This window comes from Apodemus sylvaticus, chromosome 10 (genome assembly GCF_947179515.1).
Source record: "Apodemus sylvaticus chromosome 10, mApoSyl1.1, whole genome shotgun sequence".
Lineage (NCBI taxonomy): Eukaryota > Metazoa > Chordata > Mammalia > Rodentia > Muridae > Apodemus > Apodemus sylvaticus.
Window position 1 is genome coordinate 91,167,739 of NC_067481.1, and position 14,188 is coordinate 91,181,926.

At 46.2% G+C, this 14,188-nt stretch overlaps 1 protein-coding gene across 1 annotated transcript in view; it reads left to right on the forward strand.

Moving 5' to 3' along the window:
- Dock2 (dedicator of cytokinesis 2) overlaps positions 1-14,188 on the forward strand; it is a 411,802-nt gene that overhangs the window by 365,056 nt on the left and 32,558 nt on the right. Inside the window, exons 35-38 of the mRNA XM_052194849.1 lie at positions 4,760-4,916; positions 6,541-6,581; positions 10,224-10,314; positions 11,152-11,271. Coding sequence (XP_052050809.1) covers positions 4,760-4,916; positions 6,541-6,581; positions 10,224-10,314; positions 11,152-11,271 — 409 coding nt within the window. The remainder of the gene's footprint in view (positions 1-4,759; positions 4,917-6,540; positions 6,582-10,223; positions 10,315-11,151; positions 11,272-14,188) is intronic.

Genomic DNA, 14,188 nt, shown 5'->3' on the forward strand with positions numbered 1-14,188 from the left:
GTTTATTGAACTGAGTGACCACATAACAGTTAAAATTAGAATATATTCATTACCCTAACAAATGATTCCTGTACTCCTCAGGCACACTTGCCCTGAACACGTATGCATGCATGTAGCAATACACTCCCTATAGCCTCGTGCAGCTACGACAGCTTTCTCACTCCGGATTTGTCTGTTATGGACATTCCATAGACTACGGCACTTTGTGACCCACTGTTCATTCATTTTTTTTTCTTTTAGTAACCAGGAGGTGGTTGTTTAGGCTGTATCTACTTTGTTGGCTCTTAGATTGGATCTGTGAGTTTAGTAATAGTACCTTAGTATAGAATTGCACAGCTATAGGGTAATATCAGGATAAAGGGAGTTTGCTTCTTGAGGGGACAGCAGACACCCAAGGGCACAGCTCCACATTCTTCTCCATTGGCCAAGCAGGAGGGCACCCATGTCTCCTCTTCCTGTATCGCCTGTTAACATCCACCCTAGTGATTACAGCCACCCTGGCAAGAACGTGCGGAAGACCCTTGTGTTCTGATCTCTGTTTCCACAGTGGCTGAGGACACTGAACACTTTTCTGGGGATTATCATCCACTTGCATCTTTTACACTGGATCCTGGCTCCCCCATTTTGCAGCTGCATGACTCTGGGCAAATGTCTTGACCCTTTCAGCCTCAGTATCCCCATTTCTAAAGTGGGAACAATAGGCTCCTGTGGTTATTTTGAAGCCAGAGTAATTAAGAAGCATCTGGCACACAGCAGGTACATGTTTAATGAATGCTTCAGTCCCTCGGCCTGACTCCCAGTTCCTGTCATTGGCTGCCTCCTAATTGCCCTGCCTGAGAGGCCTTCTCTGGAGGCTTGGGAGAATGGTCAGGCATCCCAATTTCCTGTCCTCTGTTCACTGAGGCTCTGGTGTGCCTCTGGTTTTTGGACTCTTTCCTCAAACCTTTCTGAATATTTTTCTTTAATAGCAGAGGCAAACAAAAGGCTTTGCCCTGGCCCCTGTCATGGTCCCTGCCCTGTACTGCCCAACATGGTCGGAGCTTAGCAGTAACAATGGAGACCCTGAGAGGACAGTCTCATCTCATGTACACTTTCCTCTGCCTGATGCCAGATACAGGTCTCCCACACACCCATATTGCAAACAGATCCATCCTGGAAAAGTTGGTGGGACCACTGGAGAATATCTGACTCTCCAGGGGGCAGAAATCAGTGCTTATCTCCAAGTTCTGAGAGGGAGAATCTAAATATTGTCCAGGAGCCGAATCCTGTTTGCTCCGGCAATTTCCATTTCTGTAAGCGGATGAAGCCCTGTGGCAGGCTTCAGACTACCAGCGGGGTTCACAAAAGCCTTCCTGAGTGATTCTTTATCAAAGGAGTCCTTAGCGGTCAGGGAAATTAAAGGCCGCTCATTATTTTCTTCCCAAGATGGAGGTGTGAATGATTTTTACACAAAATGAACTAAACCAAATGCAGAAGTCGGGCCTGCTTAGAATTGCCAGGGGGTGGGGGTAGGGGTGGGGGTGGGGGGGTTGGGCCTTACTCTTTTTTCTGCCATCCCTGAGCCTCAGTTGCCTTCATGCAAATTAGAGGTAAATATATAGTCCACCCCTTTACAAGTTCAGTCAGGGCTGAGTGGGAAGGTCTGCAGGGTGCTTCTCATGATTGCTTTTCTTTCTTCCCGTTTCAGTTTTATTTCATTAGCATAGTTGCTGATGCCTAGTGTATAGTACATGTGTATTAGCTTCCCTTCTTGTTATCCACCAACTGGAATGTAATGTTGTCATTGGGAGCCCTGAGGCTTTCTTCAGCTGGGTCACCTCAGTTCCTGTGGCACTTCTTCTAGTCCCCTGTGCAGGGCCTGAGCTGGGTTAGAACCTCTCTAGACAGATCCAGTCTAGTTCTGGTTCTGCTTAGAAGTTAGATGGTGCTTTTGTGACTCGAAAAGAGCTTCCCATCCCATGCCAGCTATAGTTTTGAACCAGAGAACAAAGTTTAGACATGGAATGAGGCTGAGTCTTAGTCCTCAAGTGCCTTTGTACAGTGCAGACTTACAGAGCACTGCCGTCCTCCCTACCCTCAGAATGCTCCTCCCACATTGGATGGAATAATAAGACTCCTCCATCTAGAGGCCTCCTATACCGAGTCTGAGTATATAATTGCAGGGAGGCTCTGCTGTTTTAGGCCCCTAGACCTTGGCTTGCAAAGGGTGATGTCATCACACTCCACCCATTGAGGAAAGCATCACCCACAGGGACCCACAATTCCCATAGCTTTCTTGTCACTTAAACTCTACTGTGGGATTCAAGGGAGAGAGTTGTGTGACCTTGACAGGACAGCCATCAGAACTTAGGCCCAAAGGCTTCATATTTCGCTTATGGCTTGGGAGTCAACCTAGTGACTGCCTTAAGAAATTACAGGGGTTCAGACAGGATGATCAGTGAATCAGGCTTGGGAGCATAACAGGAAAGCAGGCAGCTCTCAGTGTAGGTTTGCACACTGTTGCATACTGGAGTTCATGTTTGTCTCTCTGCCTCCCCTGCTGAACTAAGACCTCCAGGTAGCTTGGTCTTGACGCCAAATCCATAGTTTGTAGAACAATACAGATTGGTTGAGTGGGTAGCTCACCCCTCCCCAACAGTGTGAGCAGCCTTCCTGCCTCACATCAAGAGAATAAAGATGCCAAAGCACTCAAGGTAAATCTTTTAAACCCTTGTGTGTCTACAGGGTGGTCTAGCAGCCTGCAGCATTGGGAACTAGGCAGCAGGGTCTCAACCCAGAGTCCCAGATCAGACTCCATTAGAAGAGTTCTCAGATAGAGTCCACCAGGTGGAATGAGCAAACCCGACCATAGAAGTTGTTGCCAATGCCAGATAAACACGAGAATCACCTGGAGAGCCTCAGAGCAAATCGTTGCTGCCCCAGCCTCCAGAGGCTCCAAAGAGTGGTGTAGGCTGGACATCGCTTTGTAAAAGTTCCCCAGACATTCTAGTGTGTCACAGGGCTGGGAACTCTTTTTCTGACCAGGCTTGAACCCAGGAAGGCCCTTTGCCTGGAATCCCCCCCACACCAAATGCTGGGCAGAGCCTCACTGAATTATCATTAGGGTGAGGAACAGGGCTAGAAGTGGCTGTCTCGGAGAAGTAGGGACAGCTGCAGCAGAACCAGACTGGTGTAAATCACAGGCCATTTGCATTGCTTGTTGAGAGCCAGGAACAAATGCTACTCTTCGGGCAAGATGGATGTGTCTGATCCCAGCCACAGTTTGAGATGTCACTTCCTTGCAGCCTGACATGGCCTCTGGAATGAAATGACCCTCCTACATCCTTGGTTTTCTTTTCTTTCCTTTTTTCCCTTTCTCCTGAGATCTCTTGGGAACTTTTCTGTCCAGAGAAGTAACTTGGGATCCCTGAGACACCCAAGAATCTGCATCTGCAATGCCTGCAGAAAGATCTTTCCCCAAATCGAACAGTGACTAGGTTCACTCCTAAGGTCTCCATTTAGACTGACCTTTTAACCTGTCTCTGCCCCAATTTCCTCTTCTAGAAATGGGGAGGAAGAATTTCTGGTTGTTGAAATTCCCCAAGGGGTCAACATAATACCTGGCGCCACACATGTGGCTAAGGAGAGCTTTCATTGCCCCAAGTTTAACTTGCTAATTTCTCACCTTGATTTGCAAGGACAGCCATGATTCTCTGCATATTAGAGTCATGCTCTCTAATACAGTATGCTAGTACCGTATTTATCTGCTGATAAGTGTCTAAAGATGGCAAGGTAATATTTTTATATTAATTTTATAGTATTTTTTTCAGTCAACATTCCTATGTTTCAGTAGAACAACAGAACATCTCTCTTCCTCACATGGAAGAGATGACAATTAAGTGGCTAGTGTTTGTCCTTCCTGACCAGATGTCTTGTGACATCTTTTGAGTTTTACACTCACAGTATTGGGTGATGAAGACAGAGATGCCAGAGCCAGCCATGTACCAACTGTGTGACCTTGAACAAGTTAGACAGCCTTGCCATCCCTTAGTATTTCTATGCACTGGGATTGCTTCGCAGTAGACCATGATGAGGCATTAAAGGAGTTCTTCTTATGATACTAAGGATAGTACTCGGGATATGCTCATCTCCAAAACAATCAATTAAATAAAAATAAAATGTTCAGATACTTACGCATCTCATTTAACTGTGTATTTTATAGAGCATTTTATGTCATCGATTCATTTCCTAATACTTTTTAATGGCTTCACAGAATCATGTTGTGTGAAAATACATCACTTTACCTAACCACTTTCTACTTGATGGACACTTTAGTTGGTTACAGATCTTTCACTATCTTATACAATTTTAAAATCCTATAAATATACCCTAGTGTAGTTCTAGAAGTACATCTATAGCACAGACTCCTATAGAAAAGATTCCATGAAGAAGAGTTGTTGAATCAGAAGATATATACATGTGAAACATTGCTAGGTGTTGTGAGAATCACGACTCAGAATAGTTATCTGCTGTACTACTACTGGGGGTAAAATCATAAGCATCCTCCACCCCACCCACACACTACTAGCCATATGGGGATATTTTTATTTTCGTTTTTCCCATTCTGGTAGTATAAGAATATTTGCTGTGCTGTATAGATAGATTACTGTTTGGGTGAAGAAAATATGCCAACCGTGAGCTTGGGTTCAGTGGCCACTTGCATAGTGTTGCAGCTGACAACCAGCTTCCAGTGTGAGCTCAGCACCCTCTCTCCTCACAGCCTAATGGAGTGCACAGCGGACCACCCGACCATTGCCAAGTCGGTGGAGAACTTCGTGAGCTTGGTCAAAGGGCTGCTGGAGAAGTTGCTGGATTACCGGGGAGTCATGACAGATGAGAGCAAAGACAACCGTATGAGCTGCACAGTGAACTTGCTGGTGAGTGACTGCCAGGCCCCTGGGGACTGCAGGCTAAGCTTGGGTCTCACTTGTGCTCTTGGGAGAGAAGCAAGGCTAACTGATGTGGAACTCAGCCAAAGACGGTTAAAATCCAGCGTCTGTGCTCTGTGTCTTGAGGTTTCCTGTGACTCAGTTTCCTTATATACAAAGTGGGAGCTATGAAGACGTCCTTTAAGGACTTCATGCATCCATAGAAGAAAGATAGCAATATCTAGCACATTATATGTGCCACCTGCCTTTCCTGGAGCTCCGGAAATACAAGCTTTGCCCCTTGGGTTCTGTTGTGTGGCCTCTCCTATCGATGTGGACTCTTTTGTAACAGCTTAGATATTGCTATTGATTTTTTGGAATGCCAAAGGGACTTTAAAAGTCCTGACTACAGCAGAAAGAAATCCAATGCTAATAGTTCCACCAGGCCTGATTTACATAGAGAGCGCGGAGAGGGGTTTTTCAGTTTCTCTCTAAGGAAGGCTGGAGATGGTTGAAGAAATTGACCTTTGTCAGCCAGATCAGAACATGCCTGGGACAAGGACATCCAAAGCAGTAAGACAGGAACAGTGCAAGGGTCTACTGTCAGGCGAACTCATAACAATGAACACTACAATCCCCCTGCCTGCATGGCCTGGAACACGTCACTGGCTCTTCTCTAAGTCTCAGGAGGGTGCGGATGCTCACATCCTGCAAGTGACTCTTAGACGGGCTCAAAATCCATAAGGATTTGGTTTAGACTGTCACAAGAGTAGGACTTCCAGTAGCAGAGTCCAGGGAAACTATTACTCTAAACAGCCCCTAACTAAGAAAAGATGGCTCAGTAAGTTGCTGCTTTTCTAGAAGATCCAAGTTCAATTCCTGATAGCTATGTCAGGCTGTTCTCAGCTGCCTATAATTCCAGCCCTAGGGGATGTGACACTCCCTTTTAGCTTCCATGGGCACTAAGACACCCGTGGCATATATTCATATACACAGACTCTTAAATAAACAAACAAAAAAAAAACAGGCAGACAAACAACTCCTAAGAACCAGGCCTAGTGAAATAGGCCTGTAATCCTAGGAGGCTCATGTGGGAAGATCATGCATCTGAGACCAGCTTGGAGACGACCTCAAAAAACAGTAACAACAAGAGCAAAATTTAAATAACAAAACAACAAACAAACAATAGCATCTAAGCCTGCAATGGAGTATCTCCCAGACACTGTCGAGTTTAAGTACTTTAGCTGTGGAATATAAAGACTCAGAAGGTTCTATGCTGTCAGAATTAGGATGTGTACTTGGGGGTCTATGTTTGAGCCAGGCTGCCTTAAAAAAGTAGTCTGGCCCAGTCTTGACAGCCTACCACTAAGCCTGGCAAACGACTCGCAGCCTCCCCTAATATGTGATGCCTGAGACATTTCCTCCATCCATTTACAGTCAGAGACCTGCCTTGCAGAGCAAAGTCTCCCAACGAGGCTATTGGGTGCACTTGGCAAAGTGAACGTCTTGTTCCTTCTTGGGGTTCCCAGGCAGTAAGCAGCGATCTTTTTCCCCTCTCCATTGCCACATTCTCTTTCCCCAAAGCCCTGCAAAGAAAAGCACTCAATACCATCTTTTTTCCTCCCTCGCCTAGAATTTCTACAAAGATAACAACCGGGAAGAGATGTACATAAGGTAAGATTTTTATCACCTAAAGCCTCTGCCTGCTATGGTACCTCAGTGTCCATCACTGCTCGTTCCGTATCATTACTGCCCCTGATACGGAATTTAGACCTGTCTTCTTAGCACCTGGCTTTTGGTGTTCTGATTCCTCTCGATTTCCCAAGACTTGATGGTACCTTCTGTTCTTTCCCGGTTGTCCCCACAGAGCGGCCTGGAGCTGTCTGGGGTCTGTGGTCCTCCTGTGTGCATTTCTCTTAAATGATGTCATTTAAGCTATGCATTTATTTGCTTCTGTCGTGGGGCAGCATGAGAAATCCTCTTTAGTCCCAGAACATGGTAAGCCCTTAGTTGGCTTGCTTTGAAGGGAAGAGAGAGAGAGTGGTGAGATGACTCAGCAGGAAAAGGTGCTTGCATCCAAGACCTTGAAGACCTGAGTTCAATCCCTGAGACCTACATAGGAGAAGGAAAGAATCGATTCTTTCATGCTGTATCCTGACCACACATGTGCTGTGACATATATATCCTTCTATGCACATATCATACACATGCACACACAAATAGTTATGATAGGAAAAATAAATAAATAAAATGGACAAGAATATCACATGACATATCTCTTCCCTGCTAGGCATTTACTAGATTTTTAAGTTTACCATAAGAGGCTTTTCTGAGGACATTAGCCTAGACCAAAAACCCCTCCTTTGCCAATTTTCTCAGCGTCTCATATTTTTCCTGCAAGAAAAACCCCACAACTGTATTACTGTTATTTTTTACTCATTATAAAAATAACACAGATTTTTCTTTATCAAAACAAAAAGCCTCATAAAATACAGACTAGCAAAATAAAATATGAAATAAATCTCTAAAACACATACATATTTTCAGGCTTTTTATGCTTCTATATACATCTAATTCTGTGCATGCGCTATTTCTGCAAACACGGAGTTTTAGTACTAATAATTCATCCCTCACTTCTTTTTACCTGACAAGATGTATTTCAACATCACTTGTTATGAAACTATAAAATTTCCTTTCTAGAATGTGCTGTCATTTACATAGCCAAATCTGTACTGTTAAACAGGTCTGTTATTTCCAACATTTTTCTTGAATAAATGGCAACAATGGCTTCTTAGCCACTGGCTTCTGTGCTCCTTCCTGTGAGTCCACAGCCAAGCAGCATGTTCTGTGAAAAGCTGAGCCTACCACTGTCTTTAGGTTCTTGATTTGTACTGTGGCCTTTGGAGATGAGTCATACCTGCTACTGTTGTGGGGTTTTGTTCTGTTTTTTTATTTTTTATTTTTTTATTTTTTTTGGTACAACAAAAACAAAACAAAATAAATCATTCTGCCTTCTGCTTTGAGGGTGAGAGGCAAGACTCTCCCTATATGCCCTGTATGCAAGCTTTCCTTTCTCCAAACTCTTCCTTCATTTCCATCAGAAGCACAGATGGTAAGTCCCAGACCCCCACAGGCTTGGAGATTGGGGCCTGTGTTAATCTAGGAAGGCCGCCATATTGGCCTACTCCAGCCGTTGTGATGTTCTGAAAGCCTGTTCTCTTTGGCAGGTAGAGTATTTAAAACACTTTTAATTGGTTGCTAACATTTTTACATCTAGAGACCTTGCAAAAACTGACAGTTCTTTTTTTTTCTGTAAAGCTCAGAAGTCATCACAACACTTTACCCTCCTTTCACTCTGGCATTGTCACCTCATTGGGTGGTGGTGGCCCTTTTAGACACAGCTGTGGCCAGGCCATTCTCTGTTCCCTGTGGTACCTCACTCAAGCACACAGAGACATCTGACTCAATAGCCCTGGTGGGCTCATTAAAATTTCTTCCTTGGGGCTGTACAGCAGACGGTTAAGCCCACAAATTAACAAAGGAGAGTAGAGGGGAGCCTTAGATGGTTCAGGAGTTGAAATAGCATGGGGGAATGTCTCCCTGAGACACTCTCCTGGATGCTGCTGAACATCAGGGGGTCTCATGGGCAGTCGGTAGGGAGGCAAAAAGATTGGATTGAGCCTTGTAGGAAGAATAGGTGTTTCCAAATCCCAAACTTCACTGATGACTGTTAAAGCAGGGCATTGTGGGTTGGGGAAGAGAGTGGACAGACATTGCTGTGGATATAAAACTGCACTCTCTGGGGCTGGAGAGATGGCTCAGCTTTTAAGAGCACTGACTGCTTGTCCAGAGAACCCAGATTCAATTCCCAGCCCCCACATGGCAGCTTACAACTGTTTGTAACTCCAAGATCTGACACCCTCAGACAGACATAAGCACAGGCAAAACACCAATGCACATAAAATAATTTATGTGTGTGTGTGTGTGTGTGTGTGTGTGTATAAACAGCTCCCTCCTCTCTCCCTCCTTCCCTCCCTCCCTCCTTCGTCCCCCTTCTCTCTTTGTTCTAACACAGGCCCCAAGTTTTCTCACCTTCAATCAATGCTGGCAGAATGAGGTTGAATCTTTCTGCCAGGGCTGCTCCCCCACTTCCCATCCACCCCAGCTCAACTGTCCGGCTAGAAATCTTTCTGAAAACAACGTTTGTTAGTCGCATTCCATCACTGTGACCGAATCTCTGAGAACATGGACTTACCCTAAAGAAAGTTTTGTTTTTGACTCTCTGGTTCAGAAGCTTCAGTCTGCTGTTACCTGGTACTGTAGGATCAATTATCAATAATTTATCAAAGCCCCCTCCCTTGGCTCTGGCCTCGGTTCCTAGATCCTTTCCGCCCTCGAAAAGTTCTCAGAGCTCAGAAGTAAAATGTCAGTTGCAAAGAGTGGGAATGTCAGTATGTCTGAATAGCAGAGTCTCTCTGTGGACAGCTCAGGGCCTCTCTAGCCTCTCTGTCTCCCCTGCTCTTCTCTCTTTCATGCTTTCCCAGAGCACCTTAACGAGAGGACAGGAGCATCCCTTCATGAGGTGCATTCTCATGGACTCTCACAATGATCGAGACGCTACTCAGGCTTACATCCCGGCACGTGTGTGTTAGCATGTGTTAGCATGTGTTTCCTTCCTTTGCTTCCACATCATATCACACTAGGCAGACAGACCATTCTACGGCACACTGAGTTCTGTCCAGGATAGCCCCTGACTTCTTGTTTTTGTTTTTGTCAGAATATGGATATCCCTAATGGACCCATCGCATGGGGTTGTCAAGAGGATCAGGCAATCCAAAGCATTTACAACACTTAGCACATAGGGTGTCATAGGAAGAATATAGTTTGAAACCAGCCTGGCCTACATAGTCAGGTTCTAGGTTAGCCTAGGCTATATTGAAAGACAGGCATTGTTTCAGGAGTAGAAAGGGAGAAGTCACTTAGCATAGCACTTGGCATTACCTAATATAACACCTGGCATCACTTAACATAGCACTTGGCATTACTTAGCATAACACCTGGCATCACTTAGCATACATAGCACCTAGCATCACTTAGCAAAGCACCTGGTATCTCTTAGCATAACACCTGCCACATACTGAGGGTCCAACAAATATTAAATTCTACCATTACCACTTATGTAGAAGGCTGGATGACTGGACCGAAGGACTCCCTGTGCCCTATGCAAGAATCCATTTGTTCTGTCTGGCTCCTTCCTGTCCCCACCAGACACCTTATCAGCACATCTTGTAACTCATTCCATTTCTCCTTACACAGATACCTGTATAAACTGCGTGACCTTCACCTGGACTGTGACAACTACACAGAGGCTGCCTATACACTCCTCCTCCACACCTGGCTTCTCAAGGTACTGTTCCAGGAATACATCCATGCGGAGATTCCCCCACCAAGTCCTCACAGCAAGTTGAAGAGTGTTCAAAAGGATGAAAGAAAGAATCAAAAGAAATGGGGAAGAAAGTCAAGGGAATTTCCTTTTCTTGGTGCCCCTCAAACTCCCCATCAGTAGCCCTCTTCTCCGTGCTATTTCGCCTGTTCCTCGCCGTATCGAGTGACCTTTACCTTTAATAACTGAAAGTCCTGGGACGTATATCTTCAGTATTATATAGCATCTAACTTGTTGTCGAGGATAAATCATTAGCATGCCCACTGAGCTGCTTTCTGTGTCTAGCGGATGCTTCTGCAAAGGCACAGAATTCTTTCCTTCAGCTTTTGAAGCCCTGTGGCCATGTCTCATTAGGATTTAGAGAAAATCCCCAAAGTCCACACTGTGAAACCACTAGAAAGCCAAAGTTGCCCAATTTAGCCAAAATCAGAATCACTTCACAAATGGAAATCGCAGACAGCATATGTCTGACCACAGACACCTCGACCCTGGGGGAGGCCAGAAGTGTTTGTGAGGATTCATCTTGCTCCGCGGTGGGAATACTCTCATAGCTCATGGTCCCTGGGTCACCTTCTCTGTCTTACATCATGAGAACCAGAGAGTAACCTCCATGCACCCCAAGGACTCGTACCTGTGAGGGTAGCTTCCCCATGGAACCCTGGGTTTTCAAAGATGAGCTAAGATGGGGAAAGGGAGACAGGACAGGACCTGGTCAGGGAGGTTTCTGCCTTCTCTCCTGGGAAGACTTCTGTCCTTGGCTGCCACTTATCTCTGTTTCCCTTCCCTGTGTTCTCTCGGCAGTGGTCAGATGAGCAGTGTGCTTCACAGGTCATGCAGACAGGCCAGCAGCACCCCCAGACCCATCGGCAGCTGAAGGAGACACTCTATGAGACCATTATAGGCTACTTTGACAAAGGAAAGGTAATTGGAGCCTGCTGTCCTCTCTCTGTGGGGGCATTGGCCATTGGGAGGGACAGGTCTCTCAGTCTTCCTTTCAACACCTGGACCACTGTATTTGCTTTGCCCAGCTTGGAGTAACCCCTCCACATCCCTCCATTCTCAGGTCGGATCTTTTCAGTCTTCAGGGTTTTACTTAGATGTCTCGAGAGCTTCCTCGACCACCTTCAGAGCCCCTGCCCTGAGCCATCCTTCTTTCTTCAAAGAAAAGAGCTCTGATACTATGGATAATCCTTTCCTCACGTGGGGTTCATTGGCTTGCTCTCTGGCTCCTCACTATGGAATACCTCAATTTCTAAGCTTTGTCACTTTCACTGTTGGACGCCTGGTGGCTGGACTAGAAGCTTGGGCACAGGAGCTGGTGATACGGGTTTGGTAAATGGGCAGCTCCATGGGTGATACTATGCTGCCGTTGATCTCTTCAGCAAGGATTCTGGCAGGGTTGCCCGGGAGCTGAAGCAGGCCAGCTGCTCCTCAGCCCCAGCTTCCAGCAGACCTTGAGGCAGCTCCAGCCCGAGGGCAGCCATCTGCCCTGCAGACAACACAGCACAGTATGTACACCTCCATGTCTGGGCATCTCATTGCTCATGTCCATCCACAGTTGGCTCTTCTGATGTTCCAGATTTTTTGGTACCATAGTGAGATACTGTTTCTTAGTTGTAAAGTGAAAACATGAGGGTTGGGGTTGGGGAGAGGTCATAAATGCCAGCATGGTAGCCAGCAGGCAGCAATGCCATCTTGTTAGTGGCCGCCATTGCTACCTAACTAGGCCACTTCCTCCATGAGGCCCTCTCTAAGTGCTCTCGCTCACACATAGCTCTGTTTCCCTGTGATTGGCAAGAACTCTCACCATCTATTGAGATACCACTGGACACTTGGTTTAGCTTTGTCCTGCCTCTGCAGTTCATCGTCTCTGTCTTAGTCTGTTCTTCCCACTTTCCCCAGAAAGATGACATGAGGTAATGTCTATGGAGGGCTTATAAATTCCTAAGGCTCAGCACTTGGAAAAGACTGTCCTAGAATTTATGATTATAAGCCTCTGGAGGGTAGAGACTCTGCCATCTTTGAGCCTCTCGCCCCACTAGCCATCAAATAAGAGCTTTCATTTGTTTATTGCTGATTACATCAGTCCCACTGGAAGAGTCCCATGAGGGGGTACAGTTTGTCTCCAGCTTGGGATTTGACTCAGCCACCCTGAGCTGAGCAGGGAGGAGGAAGACGCGAACGCCCCATGCTCAAAGCACTTATTGTCTTGTTGCTAAGTCAGACACGTCAGTTATTGTCAGACTTTGCATGTTTTCTTTTGGTATTGTCCAATAACAAGGGTGGGGACAGAGGAACATGGTGGTCCCTGGGAGCATAGAGGAGACAGCAGATGATACAGCTCACCCTGAAAACCATGGTCATGGAAGCTTCTAGAATAAAACCTAAATTCTTTAGTTCCCCTCAGCTTTCCTTCCCTACAGACACACAGAGGCCATCGCTCCATAAGCCTGGCTTGACACCCCCTGATATAATGCTTCCCCAAACCCAACAGTTCCAATCACCTCTTTTTGCCTCACTTCTGATGTTCATGAGAGCAAAATTAGTGTCTCTTGCCCATCTTTGACTGCACAGATGGATGGATGTTCATGCACTCTCCCCAGAACCCAGTCACTTACTCCATAACTATTGTGTAAAGCCAGTGAGATCAGTGCCTGCCAGAGGTCCAAAAGGACTGGAGGAAATGCTGGGTGTCTGACTACTGCCCTGCCCCCTCTTAGCCTCTTAGAAATCTCTTAGCACATGGAGACCCCATTGATTGTTTCTTCCTGTTCCTATACTGGTGAGAAGCTGGCAAAGACAAACACACACACACACACACACACACACACCCTGTTGTGTCAAACAGCTCTCTGGCCCAGCCAGGTTCATTACCCAACCTTCTTGTTCAGGGTAAAGCTGGCAGACTGGGGTCCTCTTGGCACATAAAGCATTTTTATGCTGCTCACTAAGCTGTCTTGGGTTTACTGCCATGGCTCCTCTGCTCCGCGCTTGGTTTTATTTATTTCTATGCTTGGATGCAGAGAGCACTTTCGTTAAGAAGCTCACGATGAATTTTGGCAGCCTTTACTCTCGCCTCTCCCGCCTCCCCTGGCTTCTCCATTTAGGTGCATTTTCTGTTTTAAACCCAGCGTGGAACGGGAATGGGTATCCTCTGAGACTGTCAGGCTCCAGCCAGCCCTGCGTCTCCCCACGCCTGGCTGCAGAGCTCAGGGATGCCTCTGTATCCAAGATGGGGGACGATCTTGGCGTTGGCTTAAAGTCAAGCAGCAAAGAAGCTCCTGTCTCTGGGGTCCATAGACCCACTTTGAAAGTTTTAATGATGTTCTAATAATCTAGTACATTCTTACCCCTCAGTGATGCTCCCTGCTTAACTTACAACGACATCATTCCAATAAGAACTGGCAGAGGAGATCACAGGTTGAATATTGGGACCCAATTCGTCCCCAGAAATGCTCTGACCTCAGTATTTGTTTACTTCACTGGGAACCATTCTTCACTAGCACAGGATTCTGATGCCTGCCCTGTCTCACCTGCTTGCTGGGGAAGCAGCAGACTCAGGGAGTGAGCCTAAGTCACCAAGTATTACAAACACGCTTCAAACCGAGTCAACTGGGATCGGCCTCCAAGCCCACTCCTGGTTGGGCAGATGAACCTCCATTTCTCAGCTAGAATATGGGTATGATGTTAGTGACCTCTCTCCTGGTACTTAGGAAGAATCAGAGCACATACAAACAGCTTACTCCATTATTCAGTAAAGGAGCAGACTGGGAAGCCTGGGAAAGGTTATACTGCTACCAAGCCACAAGCTCGCTCTGTGTGAGCACCAGGTAAGGGG